We start from the raw sequence: 22056 nt of genomic DNA, 5'->3' as shown, positions 1-22056 counted from the left end.
GTGCGGCTACCTGCAGAAGCTGTCGGGCAAGGGCCCGCTGCGCGGCTACCGCAGCCGCTGGTTTGTGTTCGACGCGCGCCGCTGCCACCTCTACTACTTCAAGACCCCACAGGACGCGCTGCCGCTGGGCCGCCTGGATATCGCCGACGCCTGCTTCTGCTACCCGGGCGCCGACGAGGCCGCAGAGCCCGGCGCCGAGCTGCCCGCGCACTTCCAGGTGCACAGCGCGGGCGCCGTCGCCGTGCTGAAGGTGGGCCGGTCCCCTCGCCCCCGCGCCGCACACTCGGTTCCCATGGCCCCCCCGTGCCGGAGCCGCGCAGCCAGTCCCTCTGTCCCGTGCCCCGCGCCCGGTCCCCACGCCCCACGGCCGCACCTCGCGCCCGCACGTGCCGCGTTCTGCGTCCCCACGCCTCACGGCCGGTACCCACGCCCAGCGCCTGGTCTGCACGACCCAGCTCGGCCCCGGGCCAGTACCCACGCCCCCGTCCTGCAGCCGGTACTCACGTCCCGCTTCCCCGCGCCTTGCGTGCCTGTGCCCACGGCCTCTCGCCCTGCGGGTGGTCCACCCCAGCCCGTTTAGCCACCCCACGCCTTCTCCATCTTGCCCCAGTCGGCCTTCTACCCTACCCCCATCCATTGTTGCTTCCTCTTGCCCTTGCCCTGATCTTGGCCCGTGGGGTCGGGGGCTGTTCTGTCCGGTCCGGTCTCGGGTCGTTGACTCTGACTTCCCTCTACACCGCCCCCTCCCCCAGCTCCCTGGTCCCCAATCTTGTCCCCACCCCACCATCCTTTGGATGTCAGTGGCAACCCTTCCGAAGCTGTAGGCTTCCCTCCAAAGGGGCCACTTTTCCGAGTGGAGCTTGGTATGACCTTTAACATCTCTGTACTTGAGCTGCTTCTGTAAAGTCGGGTAGTTGTAGTGTTGGCCTCACAGGAGTGTTGGATTAAGTGATTTACTCTCTGCCCATGATCCTAGCCCAGCCTGGGCAATTAAGCAGTTTAGCAGACCCAAGGGTGGGGTGGGCTGGGGATGTAGCTCGGTGTGAAGAGCTCAGCTTCAATCCTCAGAACCACACAAACAAAGCCATCCTGAACTGGTCTGTAAATGTTAGTGGACAGAGTTAGACGGCAGAGACCCTGAGATGACCTCAATTGTTGTCTCTGGATAGGGGGCAGGGGTTGCTCCTGCTTTCTCGCTCTACTTCCACCTGGAAAGGTGGGAGGGTTGCTTGGCAGTCCTGCCTTACTGGCTGGAGGCTTCGGTCACCCAGCAGAGGAGTGTGGAGACATGTGGTAGAGTCGGGGTCCTGGAGCTGGCGGCCTGCGCTGGCCTAGGGAAGTCTTTAGAGGGAGGTTCTGTCATCTCTTAAGGTCTCCCCTGCTTGGAATATACAGAGGGGCCCTTGCTCCCTGCTTGGTTCTTTGAGTCCCCACCCTCAGACCTCTTTCTGATTGCTCTTCCGTATTGCATGCTGGTATTCCTCCAGAGCAGCAGGGCTGGGCTCTCCCAGTGCTGACTGGTGGAGAGCAGAGTGGACAAGTGCCCAGGCCTTGCGAGCACAGGCCTGTTCCCGGATCCCTCCAGAGCCTGGCCAGCTGGAGCTGCTCCCAAGTCGTTCTTAGAGCTCTGTGGCTCCACTTTGCCAATTGGCGCAGGATCAGATTCCCATGGTCTCTAAGTGGGTGCAGGCGGTCTGTTTCTCCAGAGGAAACCGAGGCAGGTTGCAGTTCAGCTTGAGGTTACTTAGACAGCATCTGCATAGACTTGGGAGTGGCCCCAGCTAGTTCACAGTAACTTTCACAGTGAGAGGCTTGTCCTCAGAGTACATGAGGATCATCTGATGTCAGATGAATTTCCGGTGGAATTGTTTGTTAAAAAAAGAAAGTCAAGCATCCTGTTTCAGGTTTTCTTATGATTTTAGAGCCCTCTATAAGTTTTTATCTTTTCTTTATTGGCAGTACAGTACAGGAAATTGAATCTGGAGTCTTGTACTGAGCTGTATCTACAGCTCTACAGTACCCTCCTTCCCCGTTGAAAGCATTTGAGGCAGGGTTTTGCTAAATTCCTCAAACTGGGCTTGAATTTGTGATCCTCTTGCCTCTGGGAGGGCTAGGCTTACAGGTATGTGCACAACTAGTACTGTTTTTCTCTTTGAGACAAGGTCTCGCCATGTAGCCTAGGCTGGCCTTGAACTTGAGATCGTTGTGTCTCAGCCTTTAGAGCGCTGGGACTACAGGTGTGCAACAGTACCCAGCTCAGTTTTTTTATTAAAAAAGAAACCTAGCCATGGCTGAGCGGCATAAGCCCTGTGATCCTGGCACTCTAGAAAGCTGAGGCAGAAGATTCATGACTTAGCAAGATGGTATCTCAAAATGAAAAGTAAATAAAAAGGCCTGGGCATATAGTAGTGTGAAGGTCCTGGATTCAATTCTCTATACAAAAAAAAAAAAAAAGCATTGTATCAGTGGGACTACAAAGCTTACAGTTAGCGGTAAGGCTTCAGGTTGGATTTGCAGGCTGAGATTGCTGCTCACAGGTGCTGGACAAGTTTAATACCTTTCTATCCTGTCTCTAGTTTGGTCTAGTGGGACTGTCACTCTCCTTGAGTGGTTGTGAGGATTCCTGAAAGTGGCTGGTATAAAGGTGAGTACTACCCAGGCAGCCATGTGAAACATCAGGCAGTGTTTTAGGCTAAATCTGTGGTGTATTCATAGTATTCCCACAACAGAATGTTACGCAGTAATGAACATAAAGAATCTAGAGCTGTGTGTGTCCGTGTAGGTGGCTGTGACAAACAAAACTGAGCAAGAAATAAAAAGTCACATAGTGACACTGTTTATATGAGGATTAAGAAGATTGGAACAGCACCATATGTTGTAAGAGTACAGTATATACTGTGTGGGGAAAGAGAGCCGTGTGGGGTGACCAGACTTGGATTTGGGGTAGTGGTTACCTTTGATGTGAGGAGGGAGGTGTGGCTGGGGAGAAATGTGCTGGGGCTTCCATGGTTGCTTTGTATTGTTTTATTTCTTGGACTGGGTGATGGATAGGTACATTAAAGTTGCTGTGTTTTTTTCTGTCCATCTTTTTGTATGCTCGGACTATTTTTTAAAAAAGGAAGTACATTTTAATATGGGTTATTGACTCACTTGAAATTCTTTCATGAAATTCACTGACCTCATGAATATTCATGTGTACATAACATTTGTCACAGAACAAGATAGAAGACCTGTGTCCAAGTGTTGGCTTCATAAAAGTGATGGAAACGGACAAGGTTTTGCAAAAGAAAGGAACAGTTGAGACAGAGGATTTTGGAGTCAGAATATGTTTTAAGAAAGGAGAACTTCAATACACAGTAATTCCTGTTACAGTTTTATGGTGTTGAAACTGGAAAATAGTAATTCATCATTCTTTTCACATGAACTAATCCAAGAACTGATTTCCTTAGGCATTAATGCATTGGGCTAGGCTGTCCAGCTGGAGAATAGACCCCGACTTTAAGGAGCCGTGAGGGTTAGCAAGGGATCTGTTCTGCTTGGCCTTTAGCTAGTTGTGTGTAACCACGCAGAGGCTGTTTCTTTTTACAGATAATTTTAAAAAAGAAGAACATTCAGCAGTTTGCTTATTGTATTGTCATATGTTTTTCATTTTAAAGAGTCTTTCTGCCTTCTCTGGAGAAACTGTGGTTTTGTTGGGCTTTTCCAAAATGCTTTATTGCTTGAGTCTTCATGAAAGCTGATACCAGAATTTCTTGGTAAACGCTTCTATTCCTAAACTTGGAAATTGGGCCCAGTACTGTTTTACAGAGGATGGAAAGGAGGCCCACAGGGGATGTGATTTGCCTGGGATCATGAGCTAGACCGAGGCCCCGTTGGAGGCAGAGGCTCTAGGAGGAGAGTGCGCTAGATGGACCATGTGATTGTCTGCCTCTTTGATGTTGGATATTAATGGATTTGGTTCAGATAAGGTGCAGTGGCTTTTCCTTCTATTGCGTGGAATGTCTGTCCTTTGCGTACTGAAAATAGGCCCCAGAAATATTTTACTGTTCAATTCTTTACCAGGATGCATAGTGCCTTTTGGTGGGCATTTGGAAGTGGCTGCCAGATTCTGGCAGAGCTTCGGCTGTGTGTGTATGTGTGTGTGTGTGTGTGTGTGTGTACATGCAGGGCTGGGTTAGGACAGTTGTGAAGTGAGCTGGCACTTATGGGCAGGAGGGCATGTGCCTGGCTGGGGGTAAAGCTTGAACAGCCCTGTGCTTCCAGACCTACACAATCTCCAGAACAAGGATCATATCCAGCCTGGCCACACTTGGAGTCCCCTCTTGCCCTGTGCTATGAATTGAATATTTGTGTCCTCCTCAGAATTCTTAGGTCACTGCCCTAACTCAGAATGTGATGTATTTGGAGGTGGAGCTATTGAGAGGCAGTTAGATCATGAGGGTGGAGCCTTAATGGGTGGGATTAGTGCCCTTAAGAAGAGACCTAGAGAGACATTCTCTGTCTTCAGCTGTGAGGGCACAGCAGAAAGACCTCCCTGTACAACCCAGGAAGAAGGCCTCTCTGGAATCTGGACTGGCCTCCCCTTGGCCTTAAATGTCCTAGCTTTCAGAATTGTAAAGATATTTCTTTTGTGTAAGCCACTCAGTGTATTTTATTTTTGTCATTTGTTGAGTAAGAAATAGTAAGCCTTGATTTTGGTATGAGCCTTGGCCCTGTAGAAGTGATCAACTGAATTCCCAAATATATGAGTATGGTGAGTGACCTCCTTGCCTCATGTCATGGGGGTAGCTGCCATCAGTTGTGGCCCACTGAATATAATAGGCTTAAGGAATCCAAAAGAGGGTCGTGAGTCCTCCTTTCCCCAAGGAGTGAGATTACAGCCCTCTATTTTCAGGTGTCTTGTGTTACATATCCACAATTTGGACTCTGGGGACACTTTAGGGGGAGTTTGTTTTTGTGTTTTTGTTTTTTTTTTTTTTTTCCAGTGGAAAGGGCCAGATAGCACCTACCAGAGATTTGAAGGCTGTGCCAGTATCCACTGTTGTGGTTCAAAAGCAACCATTTAATAGATGTAGCTGTGTTCCAGTTTTTCCTTATGGATTCTGAAATTTGAATTTCATGTAATCCATGTAAATTTACATGTCACAAAATACTCTTTCTTTTTCAACTATTTAAAAATGTTAGAATCCTTCTTGACTTGTAGGTAGTACAGGATAAAGCAGTGGGCAGGATCTGAGCTTCAGGTTCAGGGCAGGGACCTGTGTTTTAGAAACACTTCAGAAACTGTTCAATAATCAGTTACCTCACTCAACATTTGTGCTTAGGCCCTGGGCATAGAGACTGAATTAGATGAGATCCGGTGTGTTCAGGGTGGTATGGCTATAGACGAGACTGAATTAGACAACATCCTTCCTGTCCTTGTGTGCTTTCAGTATAGTGGAGATGGGGTGGGGGGAACCATTCATAAAAACAGGATAGGTTTTCCAGTGCGTATGTAGTGGGGGTCTGGATCTAATGTGGGGTTCAGGAGGGCTAGGAAAGTCTTGCCTGAGAATGTGACATTGGAGCTGAGACAGAAAACATGAGTTGTAGTTACCTGGGGGAGTGGAGAGGAAGAGGTGGGGCATTGAGGTTAGGGAAGTGCTAACCCTAAGTAGAGGTCTGGGTGGAGGGCTGGTTACACGTAGGACTCACGCAGTGCCAGATCACAGGGCATGTAGCCTTTGGGAAAGGCATGTCTGGCATCTTTGCATAGGTTTTGGGAACATGGCTAGAAATTGAACTCAGGACCTCGTGCTTGCAGGCAGGCCCTTTGCCACTGAGCTATATCCCCAGCCTTTTCATTTTACTTTAGGTCAGGTTCTTCCTGAGTTGCCCAGCCTGGCTTTGAACTTGTGATCCTCCTGCCTCTGTGCCACTGTGTCTGGCTATGTCCAGAGTTCTTATTTAATGTTGGAGGATTTCTTGTCTGTGTATTAAAGGCTCAAGTGTTTTATGTGTTATACCCTGGCAAGCAGGTTTAAAAGTGAACAAATGCAAAGCTGACGTATCTCCAACAGTTGCTTCTGTTTTTTTCTTTTTTTGATACTGAGAATTGAACTCATGACCTTGGGCTTGCCAGGCAAGCACTTATGCCATTGAGCTATATCCCTGACCCCAACAGTTGCTTCTGAAGCACTTTGTTTCTGAGTGGGGTGTGGTAAGGTCTATAAGGCTGGCCTTGGGCTATATGGCTGGGACCTACCTGCCCGTTTCTTATGGCCTCTCACACTGACCCCTCTCAGGTTCTGGGTTCTGCTTGCTGTGCTCAGGTGCACATTGCTCATTTCCTTTGCTTTGGAGGTGACCATCTCATAAGAAGTGAGGGTCAATAGATTGAGGCTTTTTTGAGATAATCTCACTGTGTATTCCAGATTGGCCTTGAACTCACTGGGTAGCCCAGGCTAACCTTGAACTCACAGCATGCACCACCGTGTCCGGCAATGCAAACTTCCCCATTGGCCACTGGATTTCAGCCTTCCCATCTCCAGCAAAACTGACTTTAGACAGTTACAACCTCCTCCCCGTCCTCCCCCGCCAACCCGACACACACACACAGAGAAGAACCTTGCTGTTTAGAAATGACTCAGGTTGAGGGAAGTGAAGGCATTTTGATAGGGAATTTTTGGTTCTGATGGAGAGATTTGTACAGGGTCTTAGGGACATTTGAATTTGTGTTTCCCTAAGTCCTCAGGCCAATCCTCAGCTGAGGTTTCTTGCTTTCACAGTGTGAATGCAGTATGGAAATAGTGAATTGGAGAGTGAATGTTTTATAAAACTTTCCCTGAGGGTGCTCAGTTCAGTAAACACTTGGGCACTTCTGAGGGGCAAGCAGCTCTCTGAGTCCTGGAGGGACTGTGGATTTCATGACTGCCTGGTAAACAGTGGACCAGTGGCCCACCAGGCAGCACAGAGATGCTCTGAGAGCTGACTGGAGACTTGAGATGGTTTGTTCTCCATTTTAGTCAGGTGTTTTCCGGCCTCTGAGCATGTGTGCTGTGTCCTCCCAGAGTGCACTTTTCCATGTGTATCTACCACTGTGCCTGTAATACTTAGAGGGAAGCCAGTCACCTGTTAAATGCTCAGGATATGTTTATTGGTGAAAGGAATGCTTCCAGCCCTTTAGTCACTCTGAGGGAGTGGGTGTGGTGCACATGTGGGTGGACTATGGTCATTTCACAGCCAAGGGGAGGTTTAGTTAGCTTGTGTTTTCAATCTTGCTGCAGATAGAGCAGTGAAAGCTTTCTATGTATTTAGGAAACTACAGTGTTAAAGCTTTACATATAACTTAGTACCTTAAATGATCAAAGCATTGCAAAAGTTTTGGAAAAAAAATCTTTGGAGAGAGACCATATTTGTTTATAGTATTCAGTATTGGGCGATAAATATCAAGTGTCTGAAGTTTTTGGTTCTAGGAGAGGTTGGGCATCTTTTCAGAGTAAATAGGGGGAGGGGAACCTTTTACACAAAATATTAATCTGGATAGGGCTGGGGCCAGAAGTCTGTGGCTTAGCTGATAGTTTCTGAGACAACTGTGCAGGTGGAGAGATTTGTGTTATAGTGCTGTTTTTGTCATGTTGGAGAAGATGAGGCAAGGAATAGGTAGGTTTTGGAGAACTATTTAGCTGCACAAAGACTCAATTCCTCTTGTGACCCAGTGAGATAAGGACCAGTGTCTTCAGATGAGTGTGTGCACTTGCCATTTGCTTAACTCTGCAGAGATCAATTGTGTGCAGAGGTGGGTAGGAAAGAAGGCTTGGGAGCTAGCATTGCCCCCATTTCTGCTGCACCCCCGTCCTTCCTTGGGCTGGTCCACTGGGGAGAGCTGGGCTCCCTAAACAGACTCCCCTCTGGCATGGCTGTCCACGGGCTGTGTATTGGGTGGCCAGGGTTGGGCAGACCATGATATCAGGGATGTTGATCTTGGATTACAGGAATTATTTCTAGGCAGCAAGCCCAGTTTTCATTTCCCTTTCCAACTTTTTTTTTTTTTTTCTTAGAGACAACGTTTTGCTCTGTAGTCCAGGTTGGCCTTGAACTCACTGTGTAGCCCAGGCAGGCCTCAGACTCATGGCAGTCCTCCAGCCTCAGCCTCCTGAGTGCTGGGATGACAGGCGTGTGCCACCACACCCAGCTTCCAGCTTTCTTGGTGTTCCAGACAAAGTTCTCTGCAAGCAGAGAGGGTGGCTGGGATATCTCTACTTTTTTTTTTTTTTTTTTTTTTTGAGATGGGATGTTGCCACATTGCCCAGTCTGGCCTTGATCTTGCATCCCCTTACCTTTGCCCACAGGTAGCTGGTACCGTGGCACATATACCCACCAACAGTTCTGTATGCTGTGGTTTCCTAGATTATTAATGTATTGTTTAGAAGAATCTCACTGGGTAGCTTAGCCTGGCCTTGAACCTGCCATCCTGCTGCCTCAGTCTCCTAGTGCTGGGATTGCCTGGCAGCCTGGCTTTCTCAGTGGGATGCAGCCAGCTACTCATCCCTTGGTCCTTGCAGACGAGGGGCATCTGGCAGGAATTCAGGTTGCCTCTGGCCTCTGGGAACTTACCCAGGCCTGCTCTGGGTGCATTGGCGCACTGTCATTGAGGGGTCTGTGAGGAGGAGACAGTGATTGGTGTTAATGTTCTGACTGTGATCCCCAAAGTCAGAGTGGGAAAGCCCCAGAGTTCAGACTACTTTGTGCCACATGATACAGTGAGGAGACTGAGTCTAAGGTGCTGAGCCTTCCGCAGACCCATGAACCAAGCCCTTTGGAGAAACTTCATACATGTGTTGTGCATTAGGAGCAAAGCAGCTCATTCTTTTGTGGTTGTTGGAAGAGACACTCAGATCATATGTGAAGGATTTTGTGTTTGGCATAGGTTGAAGTTTAGTCAGAGGCCATAGCTGAACCGAGTGATGGAAAGGAGCTCTTCTGTGTTGTTAAGGGTAGTACCTGACCCTGCTCTCCTGGGTAATGAATTGAGCCAGAGGCTTAATTGGGGGAGAAGGCAGTGATGTTCCTTGGGGCAGCCCCTTCACCTGCCTCTCTGGGGGAGAGGTATTCAGCAGAGGAAGGGGTCCTTGGCCCTCTTTCCTCAGGAGGGAGCCAGTTTTTTTTTTTTTTTTTTTTTTTTTTGAGATAGGGTCTCATTATTTGGTTCAAGCTGATCTTGAACTCACTGTGTAACCCAAGATAGCCTTTGAATTCATAATCTTGCTCCTGCCTCAGCCTTCCAAGTGCTAGGATTATAGGCATGCCCCCCTGCATCCAGCTAGGAACCAGTTTTTGAAGCTTTCCAGTTTACCCAGCTTTCTAGTGTATGCTGTCCCAGAGATGACAAACTGATGAGACCCTTTTGTCTCAGAACTGTGATTCTCAGACTGGGTGTGGGGAGAAAGCTTCCTGGGTGCTGTTCATGTGGAGACTGTGGGTTCCTGCCCTAGCGATTCTGTTGTGACAATTGGGCCAGGTAGGCCTTGGCATCCACATTTACCCCAGCATCAGCTCTTTGCAACAGGTCTCCATGGCCTCTCTGGGAATTGCCTTCCCTAGGTTAAAAGTGATCATTCTTCTTAGCTTGGCTTGGTGGCAGCTTTCGGCTGGACTAGAAATAACTGAACTGCACAGGCCAAGAGCATTGAAGAGTGAGCCTTTCCTTTGTAGCTGTAAATCTTTGCATTCTGAGTTTCTGTGCTCCAGAGTAAAAGTTTTGAGTCCAATCCCGAATTGGCCTCGAGGTTCCTTTCTTCCATGCTAGGGCTCCTCCATGGGTATTGTCAGTAGGGAAATGGTTTTGCCTGGCATCTTCAGGCATTTCTGAATTGCATTCTGATGAGTGCTAGCTGGTAAGTAGTTTTGCACTGGGAGGTGTGGTGCCTGAGTTGTTGGAGATACCTCTGAGCTCCCTGAGACACCCACCCCTGTAAAGACCACCAGGAGTCAGCAGGGCTCCCAGGTTCCTGGTACCAGACTTTCTGCCCCAAGCCTCTGATGGGTGGGGCTGAACCTGTGCCCCACCCCACCTCCTAGAGCTTCATGTCATCAGCTGGTCCTGCATCTCAGCTTTGAAGCCAAGATAATGCAGTGTTGCTGTAGAGCAGTGCAGTCCTGGAGGCCCCACAGCTGTGGCTGTGAGAGTTATTTATCCTGAGCTCTGAACCCTGCCCTCTGCTGTTGTGCAACACAGTGATAAGGACTCACAGGAATGTAGCCCTGTGGTTAGCAGAGGCCTTGTGCTCCTGTTCTAAAACTAAGCACTTGGAGAGGTTTCCACATTTCCTGTTGGAAGGATAGGCCTGGAGAATGTCTTTGTCCTTGCTCTGGTCCTCACACAATCCATGGCAGCCTGGGGATGGGCAGCTGGGCTGGCAGAAGCTCCAGGTACCCAGGTTCCTCACAAGCTGCTTGTCCTTCTCACCTCCTTCCCCATGAGTCCATGTGGCTCCCCTTGCGCACCACCTGCATGAAGGTTTCTCACTTCCATGAAGTGATCAGCATTTTAAGAAAGGTGTTGGCTCAAGATGGGCCTAAAAAGTGCTTCTTCTTCCCAGGCACTGGCTTTAATGTGAGAGGCATCGCTCACCACTGGCCCCTCTCAGGCAGGTCCCAGCAAGGCTCTTTTCCAGGACCAGCTGCCACTCCTCAGAGTGGGCCTGGTGTTTGCTGGGCCTTTGAGAAGGATTCAGATTAGAGTTCAGGTGATTTTCTTAGTGAGATACAAGAAATGCTGATTTAAGATAGTAATCTAAATAGACCCAGAGTGAGAATTCATTGTGTCCCTTAAGGACCAGAGGTTTGCTCAGTTATGTTCTGTTTCCAAGGAACAGGAGGCCGAAGATTGCCTTCTGTCTCTGTCTCTGGGCCAAAACAGACCTCAAAATCTTCCAAGGGAAAGAGACATTATTTTCCATTGACACTGAGCCAGGTCCTTTAAAAGTATTCTCAGGCTCATGATTTCGAAACATTCAAAAGAAAGTTTGAAACCTAAAGTTATTTATTGGATTTTGGGTTTAGTCTGTTTCCCATCTGAATTTTGTTTTGCATTGTGAGGCTGTCTACAATGTGCTTGTGCTTTTTATTGCTTATAGATGAAAAGTCTTAGACATGTTTTGGGAATCTAGATAGCTTTTCCTGCGTTTAAGGAAAAGAGAGCTCCTTTATCATAAGCAGCCACTGTGGCCTCTTAAGAACTATGAGTGAGTGAGACTGCTACTCAGTGCAGTGCCTCCTGAGATGTGTGGCTAAGGCCCACCTGCATGCATGGTCTTCTGTCAGCTCCATTGTGATCACAGGCTGTATTTAGAATCATGATGGACCCAAGCCAGACTCTATCCAGAATGACAAGGATCACCATCAACTGGGACACGTTGGAGGACTGTGGGAGTGTTTCCGTGAGGGACCCTGGATAGCCTAACCAGTGGGTCTGAGCTGGGTCTTGAAGGGCACAGTGGGAGCAGAGCTGGTGCTGTGCACCTTTGTGTGGGAGGGAGGGGCAATGTGGACCTAATTACTACACCAGATGCTTGGCATTGGAAACATTGGGGCTTTGGAGCATGGAATGCCTGTGACTTCATTAACTAACTTAGTGCCTAAGAAGGTTTGGAATGGGAAGCTGATGACAGCAAGGCCATTAGGAGGTGGGTGCAGCAGTCCATGGTGGAAGAGGCAGGAGATGTCAGGGACAGGGCCCAAAAAGCTGATGGGGGTCCTGGAGAACTGTCACTGTCCTCCTTGGATTTGTCTGTGTGTGGCCTTATTATTTCTCATTGTGGTTTATTTTTAAGAAAAGTCCTTGAGAGCTGAGTGTGGTGGGATGTGCCTGTAATCCAGCTACCTAGGAGGCTGAGGCAGGAGTATTGAGAATTCAAGGCCAACCTGGGCAACTTAGTGAGACCCTGTCTCAAAAAATAAAAAAGAGTTGGAGATGTAGCTTAGGTTTAACTCTCAGTGTCAGTGTCACACACACACACACACACACAAACCCATGTACCTAGAGCAGAAATGTGGCTAGGGGCATCCACTGCAAGCACCTGCAATTGGCGGCTGTGCTCACTCAGGTTTAGCAATACCACACTGCCTTCTGGAGTGATAGGGAACAGCCTCTTGGTGGGAGCTGTCTTTGCTCCAGAAGTCAACACACTTACAGGGTTTAAATTGAACTTCACTGTTGCTTGAGGTCATCAGTGTTTCAGTATTTGAGAAAAACCAGAGAGGAACTTGTGGTTCCGGCTGAAATGCTGAGAAAGGCTTTTGTCCTGTGGACACTCTCCTCCTCCTTTGTAGCAAGCGGTACAGCACCAGGTTTGAGTTTTGCAGCAGGCTGTGAGATCTTGGGCAAGCTCCGGAAACTGGAGTTGATACTTCCTGAATATTGCTGTGTGCCCAGCCCCTTCTGAGCTTCACACCTGGTAATCCACTTCATTCTGTAACAACATCACAGAACAGGCTTCCTGACACAGTGTCAGAGTTCCGGACAGGTTAAAGAACATAGGTTGCAGGTGCAGGGTTGGAACTGAACCAAACAGCAAGGTGCCAGTCTGTAGGCAAGGAGATGACACTGTTTATGAGGGTTAAACATGACAGCATGTGTAAGCAAAGTGTCTTATGATTTACTAATACACAGGTGGAGTATGTATATTAGATTGAGGATTCTGTCATTCCATTTCAGTTTTATGAGGAAAATTGGTGTGTATGTTTACAAGTAGAAAGTGTTTGGAAATACACCAGTTCCAACAGAGGTTAATTTTGGTGATGGGGCTATGTCCATATTGTTTTCTTCTTTGTTTTACAGATTCTTCATAGGAAATGTAGCTTGTTATTATTATTTGAAATAAAGTCTGAAATGTATTTATTTATTTATTTTTTCCTGGTACCGGTAATCAAACTCACGACCTTGTGCTTGCCAGGCAGGCGCTGTGCTGCTGAGCTAAATCCCCAGCCCCCTGAAATGTATTTGTATAAAAATAGATAGACAGCTCCTCACCAGGCTGAGAGGAGCCCTGTGAGACTGCAGGAGGTGAAGCTCCCTCCCACGTATATACACCTGGGTTTACCCTGAGTGTCATTGTCTTTAACTTTATTGATGGTGTTTGAGACCCAGAGGCATTTCCTCTGCATACTCTTTTTGGGTTTAACAAGTCCTTTTTGAAGCCAGAGAATGGAAATGTGAGGATATTGGTTCCTCTGCATTGCTGGGAAGAAGCACTCACCCTGTGGAAGTCGATGACTTCCTGTGCTCCCTAGCTTGCCAGCAGCCTTGGGAGAGGGTTCCAAGTATCTGTCCCTCTTGTGTTCACTTCGGGGCCCAGACCTAGAAGAGTAGTTTGTTTTTCTGGCTTATTGTGTTATGGTGTGCATGGCATTTGTCTTCTGAATGTGAGTGTTGTGGCTGTTGATGGTACTTTGGTTTGGGCTGTTCTGGAGATCTGTGTAATGAGTTAGATATTTGGGTACTTTTTATATTCGAGGCACTGAGCTGGGCGATGGATCCTATTGAGACTGGCATGTGTGCCTTCAAGGAACTTAGTGAGTAACCCAGGCTCATCTAACCTCATGAGTGAGCTCCTCTTTCGAAGGTAGAGAGGAAATGCACACTCACCGCAGGGAAGCCTCTTCTGAAAAGGTGGCATTTGCACACGACCTTGGGCAGTGAGTAGGAGTTGGGGAAACTGGTGTTGTGGAGACCCAGGAAATAGCCTGGGGAGCTGGCAGACAGTGAACACTGGTATCTGGCTACCTGTGGGGTGCTTTCCTGGCCTGCTGAGTGGTAGAGCTTTGCTACATCTCTGCTCCTTCCTGTATGACTGGAATGTCAGAGCTTAGGACTCTAGCATTTTAAATGGCCAGTCTTCCACCAATGTCTTCATGTTTCTGGTCAGGGGTGCATGTTGGGTACCATGTGGTGGGGGTGACAGGTACATCACCAGCTGAACTGAGGCTCAGTGGATGGACTTCTGGTGATAGACTGTCACAGTGCTGTGTGAGGCCACACTATTCAAAGGTCCCACCTACCTACTCACTGTGAGGGAGCAGGAAGGGCTCTGAGACCCTGAGCCATCAGCCAGAGCAGCAGATGTCCGGGTCCTTAAGAATGCTGACATCTGCTTGAACATCAGTGGAGGACAGTGTGGTGGGAGATGAGGAGGCGCTGTTTAAAGGAGAGAGAAGTTGTCCTGAGTCAGAAAATCCTGTGGAAGGGGATGGTGTTGGCTGCCCTACACCCTGTGGACCCTGTACTCAGACCTGCATTACAACCCTGTACTCAGACCTGCATTCTGAGCAACGTCTCCTCTCACACTGTGGCTCTCAAATGGATTCTTGTTTACCATCTTAATGGAGGCCAGCACTGGTTGATAAAAGTATAATGTAAGCCACATATGTACTTCTAAATTTTCACATAGCCTCATCAAATGGGCAAAATTGATTTTAGCATATTTAATCCAGTATATCCTAAATATTTCATGAGGTGGCTCAGTAGTCAGGTATGAATGGTAGTCACTGTGTTAGACAGGGCAGTTCTGGACTGATTTTACCTGGGCTGGCCCTGAAGAGACTTGTGTGTGATTACATATCTAATAGGACCAAGAGAGGCCAAACCCCGTCTGTCCTTTGTTAAAAAGATACCAGAGGGAACATGCAGAGGCAGTCTGGATTTCTGCTGATTTCACTGTTTTTCCTCACAATTTGCCTTAGAACCTGTGTGTTTCTGTCTTTGACTTTCAGCTAGATTTCTAAGGGAAAGGCCTTTTGGTACTTGTGCCAGGCATTTCCAGCACTAGCACCAGAGCCTTGCAGACAGACTTTTCACTAGCTGCTTTGGGATTGAAGTTAGGATTCTTCTAGAGACCTCTAGACTTGTGGAAAGCAGCAAGCTGTAGTTATTTACTGTCTCAAGGTGGTTCTGCCTGTCTTGTTAACTAGATTTCCGCAACATGATGTCAGATACTAAGGCATGTGATCTGAAGGCTTCTTTGCCCCAGGAATTCAGTGAGAGGTAAATAGGCGGTTACTAATTGTTCCCAGTTAGGTTTAATACTAAAGATTGAAAGGGAAAGATTTTCCTGTAAAACAAGGTTTTGATGGTGGCTGTATCGCAGGAGATAGTAGAGAGCTGCTGAGGATCTCATCACCCTAGATATGTGCCCACCCGAGTTGAGGTGGAGGTTGGGGTCACAGTGCTGATGTTCATTAATTTGTGTGTGACCTGGGGAAGCCACTTCCCTATTGGGCCTGCCGAAGTGAGGAGGAGAACTAGGGACTTTGGCCTTGAGTTTGGCCATAGTTGTGTCTCCCATCTCCATCTGCCTTCAGAATCCCTGCTCCCCTCTTGTGGAGACTCTTGTGTTCTCTTTGTCCTGGCCCAGCTCTGCCATCCACTCTGCAGTTGGCTACTGCCCGGACTCCAGGCTGTGGGGTGTGTCTCTCAGATGGTCCCCGGGCTTCTGGGACTGCGCTGACCTCCCCTTCCCAGCCCTCTCTGGAGTAGTGACATTGTCCATCTGGGCTATTGCCTTGTGGACTTCCTGCTCCCTCCTGGGTGGGGGTGGGTCCAGCCACACGAGTTCTCCTGGCTCCTGGTGTCTCCCTGGGGTTTTGTAGACATTCTATGCAGATGCTCCCCTCTTGCCCTGGAGCCCTCCTCTTCCCTGCTCCTTCCGGCTGCTGCCTGCTTTACTTTAAAGACCCAGCTTTGGTACCATCTCCTGACTTGTTCACTTATTCCTTCAATATTTGGTAAGTAAGTGTCCTGCTGTGCATGTGGTGCAGAGCTGGAGGCTACAGAAATGGGGCCATCTTGGGGTTTGTGTTTATTTGAGCAGGAAGCCAGTACTCGGCAGCTTTCAACCTGTAGGTGGGTGGTGGTGTCATTTCTGAGTACCTTGCCCTCCTCAGTGCTCTCTAGGCCCCACGGCCCCACCTTACCCCTCTGCCCTCTCTTAGTGCTCAGCACACTGTGGAAACAGCTGGTTTGTGTTCTTTCTCCTAGGCCAGCCCCAGTTCCAACTACCTTGTAGGTACAGAGTCAATGTGAGTTGACTGCATCAGTGAAGAACAGGCTGATAGAAACATTTCCCATAGATACCCAGATACCTGTTGGATAATTTTCTTTATTTGGGACCAGTGTGCAAATGCTGCGGCAAAGAGCTCCAGCTGTAGCTTCAGTGCCTGAGGGTTGTCTGTGCTTACTAGTAATGCAGTGTGCTCTCTAGGTGTGTCACTTGCTGTCAGGCCTGCAGAGCCAGTTTCTGTACTGCCTGTCATGTGGGAGTCACTGTGTCTGAGGTCTGCACACGTTCCTGGATGCCATGTAGATGAGATTCCCTGGCCTCCTTTCTTCTTGGAACTTCTTTGCAGGGGCAGCTTGGAGATTTGTGACCTATACTTGTGGTCCAGTCTGTTTATTTGTACCAGGGCTCATGGTTTGGGGTTTTCCTATCTCCTGGTTACCTTTGAAAGTTGTATTTATGTTACAGAATACAATTAATTTGTGGTGTGCAGTTTTTTCGGTTTGGACTGCTGCATGAAATCACGAGTCTGCCCTGATAGTCATGGTGCAGTCAGCTGCAATCCCTGGCCACTCTAGGTTTGTTTTCTGTGTAATTTTGCCTTTTTAAAACATTATATAAATGGACTCAGAGACAGCACATGCTTTTTAGGGTCTGGCTTCTTTCTCTTACTGGTGTGCATTTAATATCGTCCATGTTGATGAGTCAGTGGTTTGGTCCCTTATATAGATGTGCCAGTCTGTTTATTCTCCAGATGAAGTAGACCCAGATTATTTGCAGTTTTTGATGGTTATGAACAAAGCATCTGTACACATTCACACACAAGTATAGACATAGGGTTGCTTGGTGAGTGTGTTTTACTTGGAAGTACCTAAAATAGCTCACCCTTTGGTGTTTCCACTAACAGTTTATGAGCATTCTGGTTGCTCTGTTCCCTTGTCAGCATTTGATGTTGTTAGCTTCAAGAAGTATTAGCCATTCTAATAGGTGTGCTGTCTAGTTTTTATTTTGGAAGTTTTTGGGTTTTTTGTTTCGTGGCACTAGGAAGTGCAGAACCTACTGAGGATGGAGCTAGTTGTCCTTTTTTACTTTTTATTTTGAGATAAGTCATCTTTAAGTTGTCCAGGCTGGTCTTGAACTTATGATTCACCTGCTTACAGCTTCCTGAGTGATTATGGGCAGGCACCACTAGGCTTGGCTGATCTGCAGCTTTTTCTTTATATTCTCTCCAATGCTGGCAGAATTTAGATTTCATTATTTGATGTGATTTGGCAAGTGCCCTCCATACCTATTGGAGGTTTGATTTCCTGAGATGAATGTGTGGGTGCTCAGAGTGAAGAAACAGCAGGAAAATGAGCCTTTCCTAAAACTTCTTGAGAAAAATGTTGCACTGCATTATTCTGTAGTCTAAGGATTTATTTACTTATTCATTCATTCATTCATTCATTTATTTGGAACCGGGGATTGAACTCAGGACCTCATGCTTGTCAGGCAGGTGCCGTGCTACTGAGCTATACCCCTAGCCCTAGTCTCAGGATTTAAAAAGATTTCTTATTAATTGGATTGAAAATCTTTGTTAGAATTACTTGACCAACTCGTTATGAGCAAAAGCTACTGTGGTGGATTAACTAATGGACAACTTGTGGTGCTGGGTGTGGAAGGCCCACCTGAGGATTGTTGGCAACAACATAAAGAGAGAACTGGAGTGGGAGGTGGTGTGCTGTTGATCGTCCTGGAGAAACTTGTCATACTGGCTTTCCTGATATGAACTTGGCTGTTCTCATCTTTAGAGCAGCTCGAGTCCTCAATGTCACTGAGGATAGCTGTGGTTCTCTTTAGGGGAGCTCTGGTCCTTACCTTGAGTGTTGCTTCCTGGCTCCAGTGCACATCCCTTAGCTTGCTGGCACAGATCCTTCATCCCGCTGGTGCAGACTTTCTAGCTTCCATCACTGACCTTTGGGCCTTTCCAGTGCAGGTCCTTGATACAGACTTGCATGAGACATTGTCGTGGGCTCTAAGCTTCCAGATGGACTCATTGATGACACTGCTATGGACTGTAGGTCTTCAGCTGGATTCATGCAGGATATTGCTGTGGAATCCAGCCCCTTAGCTGGATTCTTTGAGTCTCTAGTGCATCAGATCTTTTGCACTCTTTTGCATTTGACCTTTTGGGTTAATATTATAAAATAGACCTATAAATTATGTTTCTTGCCTCCAGCCAGTGTACAGAAATATAAATTATGTGTCTTGTATTAAAGCTATTCCCTTGTACTGACTATAACAGTTACCAACCCTGTAAGTCAAATATCCTTGTTCTGTCCTTACCACTCCTTTTCACATGGCAAGGTGCACAGTCTCCAGCAGACACAATTTTTTAGCCTCTTTGTTTTACTCGTGGCCATAACAAGTTTCTCTCACCCTCATTCTAGGCTCCTAATCGTCAGCTCATGACTTACTGGTTGCAGGAGTTGCAGCAGAAGAGATGGGAATATTGCAACAGCCTGGACATGGTGAAGTGGGACAGCAGGACGTCCCCTACCCTTGGGGAGTTCCCTAAGGGCCTTGTAGCCAGAAGTAACACAGGTAATACAGAAGGCCATGCCAGTTCTCTGTGTGTAGTCACTTGATACAGCAGGTCAACTTGGCTGTGGATGAATGTGAATTCAGGATGAATGTAGCAGTGATGGTTCCTTCTGAACCGGAAGCATCCTACACTTACGCTGCTTCCAGGTTCAGGGTCATGTTCCAGCAAGGGATTGTAGCCCTTAAATAGTGATTTGACTTTTTTTATGGATTCATGGTGTTTGCATAACTTAGTAATTCCTGGCCATTTACAATTTAGAGATGTGCTTTTATATTTAAATATCAAAAATTAACAATACTAAAAATCTGTGATCATTTCACCACTATGTAGTTGTTTTAAACTCTCTAGAAAGACTGAAAATTATTTGTTGACCACCTCACCTGCCCACCTGTCCTGTTTCCTGTAATTGGGGGGAGGGTGGGACTTTTTTACGGCCCTCACTCGTAGGGAGACAAAGAACAGGCCCGTGGCAGGGCAGGGACCAACTGTGAGTCTTGACGTGGAACTGAAATGGCCAAGCCATTGTCCTAGCAGTTTTGAAGGTCATAAGGAGTGTACATAAAACTTAAACCTGTAAGGGCTGGTTCTAACCCTTTCCTGAAGAGAGGTGGTCTGTATTTCCTAAAACGTGAGGACCCTCTGCTGCGCCACACACAGGGTGTATTTGAGTTTATTGTGCCACTGAGGATTGGCATTCCAGAGACAAATGCCCTCTTAGAATTTTCTTCTTCACATTTGTCACAGCATTGTTCAGCAGGCTGTCTCTGGACAGTGAGAATTCACAGCATGCCATTTGTAGCTGTGGACGTGTTTTCCTGGAAGCTCCCCAACTTTTCCTGTGCATGTGATAGAGGTGACATGATGCCTTCATGTTCAGGTTCATGCCTCTCCATTTTTGTTCAGGAGTCTCCTGATGCTAGGCTGAATCTTTGAAAAGCCCCTGTTGTTTCATGCTTTCCATGAAAAGACTCTTGGTGACTCAGTTCTGAGTCACTTGAGACACGGGATACCTTTGGGGAACCAGCAGCATTTGTGATGGTGGCTCATGCTTTTGTTTAGAAGATACTCTGTTGGCCTCTGTTCCTTTACGTTGGTGACACCAGGTACTGCTGTACAGCAGAAACTCAGAGATGTGACCCTGGGAGGATGGCAGTCTCTCTAGAACACCTCTTTTGCCTCCTTGCCAGCCAAAGCACTGACATTAGTGGCAGAGTTGTATGGAGGTGATCTTTGCTTCCCTGTTTGTGTGTAGTCACTTGAAACTCTAGAATTTAGAGTTTATGTCATCTGATATTCTGCATTCAGCCTGATCCCTGCCTCCTGCAGTTTCCAGTCAAGCAGGGTAGTCATGTGAAGACAGGTAAGAGAGAGTGAGGGCGAGGGATGTGCAGGTGCCTAGGTCTGTGTGTGGGCAAGTGTGCTTTTAGGCTTCAGGAGATGAGCAGAAGCTCGCCAAGTTGAAAAACAGCTGAGGCAGGAGAGCTGGAGTTCAGTGGGGCTGCGGGGCCAGCAAGCTAGTTTGTGGTGCACTCAGGTGGAGTTGGAGCCATAGCTGGCTGGGAGCCTGGTGGCTGGGAGTGTCCTGGCTGCAAGGTTCTGGACTCTGCCCAAAGCACAGTGGAGCACCTTTGAAGATACTATGTGTAGAAATGACTGCAACTTCTACCAAATTTTAGATAGTGTCACAAAGAGTGAAACCTCTGGGTTGTTTTCAGGCCATAACATTGAGGAAATGAAAAAGCCTAAAGCAGGAAGAAGAGGAGGCTGTATTTGAGCCCCTTTTCTTTCATCACCAGAGAGAAAAATGGGTTAAAGATAAATTTTTGGTTGTGCCATGGGATATCCTGAACCCATGCATGTAGTTACCTGCTCTGCTTAGTCTAGCCATGCTAACTTGAGCTAGAGCTGACAGTGGATATTTTTGTAATGTTGGTTTGTGTAAGAAAAAAAAAACCCCAAACCTTTTACTGTTGTTGTCTCCAAGTCACCTACTTGTCTAATGGTGGCCCCCTATCAGGACCCTTAAGTACTGAAGCCAGTGTGGGCAAAGGTCAGGGGATTGACTCTGTCCATTGATAGTCAAGCACCTCTGGTTTTGGGGAGGGAGCCCTGTGCCTCTGGCTGGAGATCTGATATCTCCTGCTAATTAGGCTCTGAGCAAGTCACTTTACCTCCCTAACAGAAGTGCAGACTGCTGTGTAAAGTTTGTCCACCTCCTTCATGGTACTGTTGTTGGGACTGAGTGGGAAACCCAATGTAAAGATGAAGATTTACAACATAGAAGCACATACAGTATATGCACACATACAAACACATACAGTGTATATGCACACATATGTATATGATAGGAGTGGGTTAGGATTATTTATTTTCAACTGTAGTTCACAGGTGTCTTAGTTACTTTTGTCATTGCTGGGACAAAATAGCTGACATCCAAAGTTAAAGTGGGGAAGATATTTATTTAGTTCACAGTTTGTGGAGGTTTCAGTCCATAATTGGTTGGCTCCAAGGCAGTGTGGCACATGGCAGAGGGGCAACAGTTCATGGTAGTGGAAGAGAGCAGAAGCCACAAGAGATGAGCCATGAACAGTTGCCCCTCTGCCACACTACCCTACCTTACAGCCTGCCAATTATGTATTGAAACCTCTGCAAACTGTGAGCTAAATAAACCTTTCCTCCTTTAACCTTAGGTGTAAGGCATTTTGTCTCAGCAATGAGAAAAGTAACTAAAACAATAGGAAACCTCACAGAGACGTACAAATAGGGTGTACTTGTCCCATGTGACAGGCATTGGATGACTTGCATAGCCACTCACTGTTTGTTGTTGAGGGATCCAGGTATGTTGACCCTGTGCTTTCCATCCTGGGAGTATATTCGCCTTCCTGCTAGAGCTAGCTGCTCCTGGGAATTGCATCTATATTAAAAAGGAGGATGCTTTCCCAGAAACCTTCAGTGCATGTGTCATTAGCTAGAGCTGTGTCACATGGCCATTCCTCACAGCTGTGTCACATGGCTGGAAGCAATCTAGGGAGCCAAGTGATTCAGCCAAGACGTGGCATCCATGAAAACTGAGGTTCCTGAGCAAGGAAAATCCTCAGTAAGTATTTGAGTGAGCCGCTCTGTCACTTAGTTGCTTGCATTCATGTTTTCCCCAAAAGTCCTGTCTTCAGAATGAGACTCTTACCCACATGCTGGATTTTCAGTCTTGTGCTGTTGGTCAGGAGTGTGAAGTCTGTGTGGGCGCAGCAGGCTGAGTGTCTGAGACCTGTTTGAGGATAGATGCTGTTTCTTGCAGAAACGTGTGGCAGTGGTTTGAGAGGTGACTGCATGATTCCTCCCTTGCAGCAGCTGCTTTTTGTAGTTCACTGTCACCCTTAGCAGCTGTGAGTTGGGGGAGGAGGAGTTGCTCCCAGCCCTGTGCACCTGGTGCAGGCTTCC

General features: G+C 47.5%; 1 protein-coding gene across 3 annotated transcripts in view; it reads left to right on the top strand.

The window, feature by feature from the left end:
* The window catches only part of Tbc1d2b (TBC1 domain family, member 2B), a 62587-nt gene that overhangs the window by 680 nt on the left and 39851 nt on the right, over positions 1 to 22056 (top strand). The window contains exons 1-2 of one of the 3 annotated variants that reach the window (XM_005393435.1): positions 7 to 250; positions 18464 to 18617. In XM_005393435.1, coding sequence (XP_005393492.1) covers positions 18482 to 18617 — 136 coding nt within the window. In that variant the 5' untranslated portion in view covers positions 7 to 250; positions 18464 to 18481. The other 2 variants (XM_013518892.1, XM_013518891.1) reach the window with 2 other exon arrangements.

This window comes from Chinchilla lanigera, unplaced genomic scaffold, assembly GCF_000276665.1.
Source record: "Chinchilla lanigera isolate Chin_1 unplaced genomic scaffold, ChiLan1.0 scaffold00049, whole genome shotgun sequence".
NCBI lineage: Eukaryota > Metazoa > Chordata > Mammalia > Rodentia > Chinchillidae > Chinchilla > Chinchilla lanigera.
The sequence above is the reverse complement of the archived record's forward strand: the minus strand, read 5'-3'. Positions and strand labels throughout refer to the sequence as shown.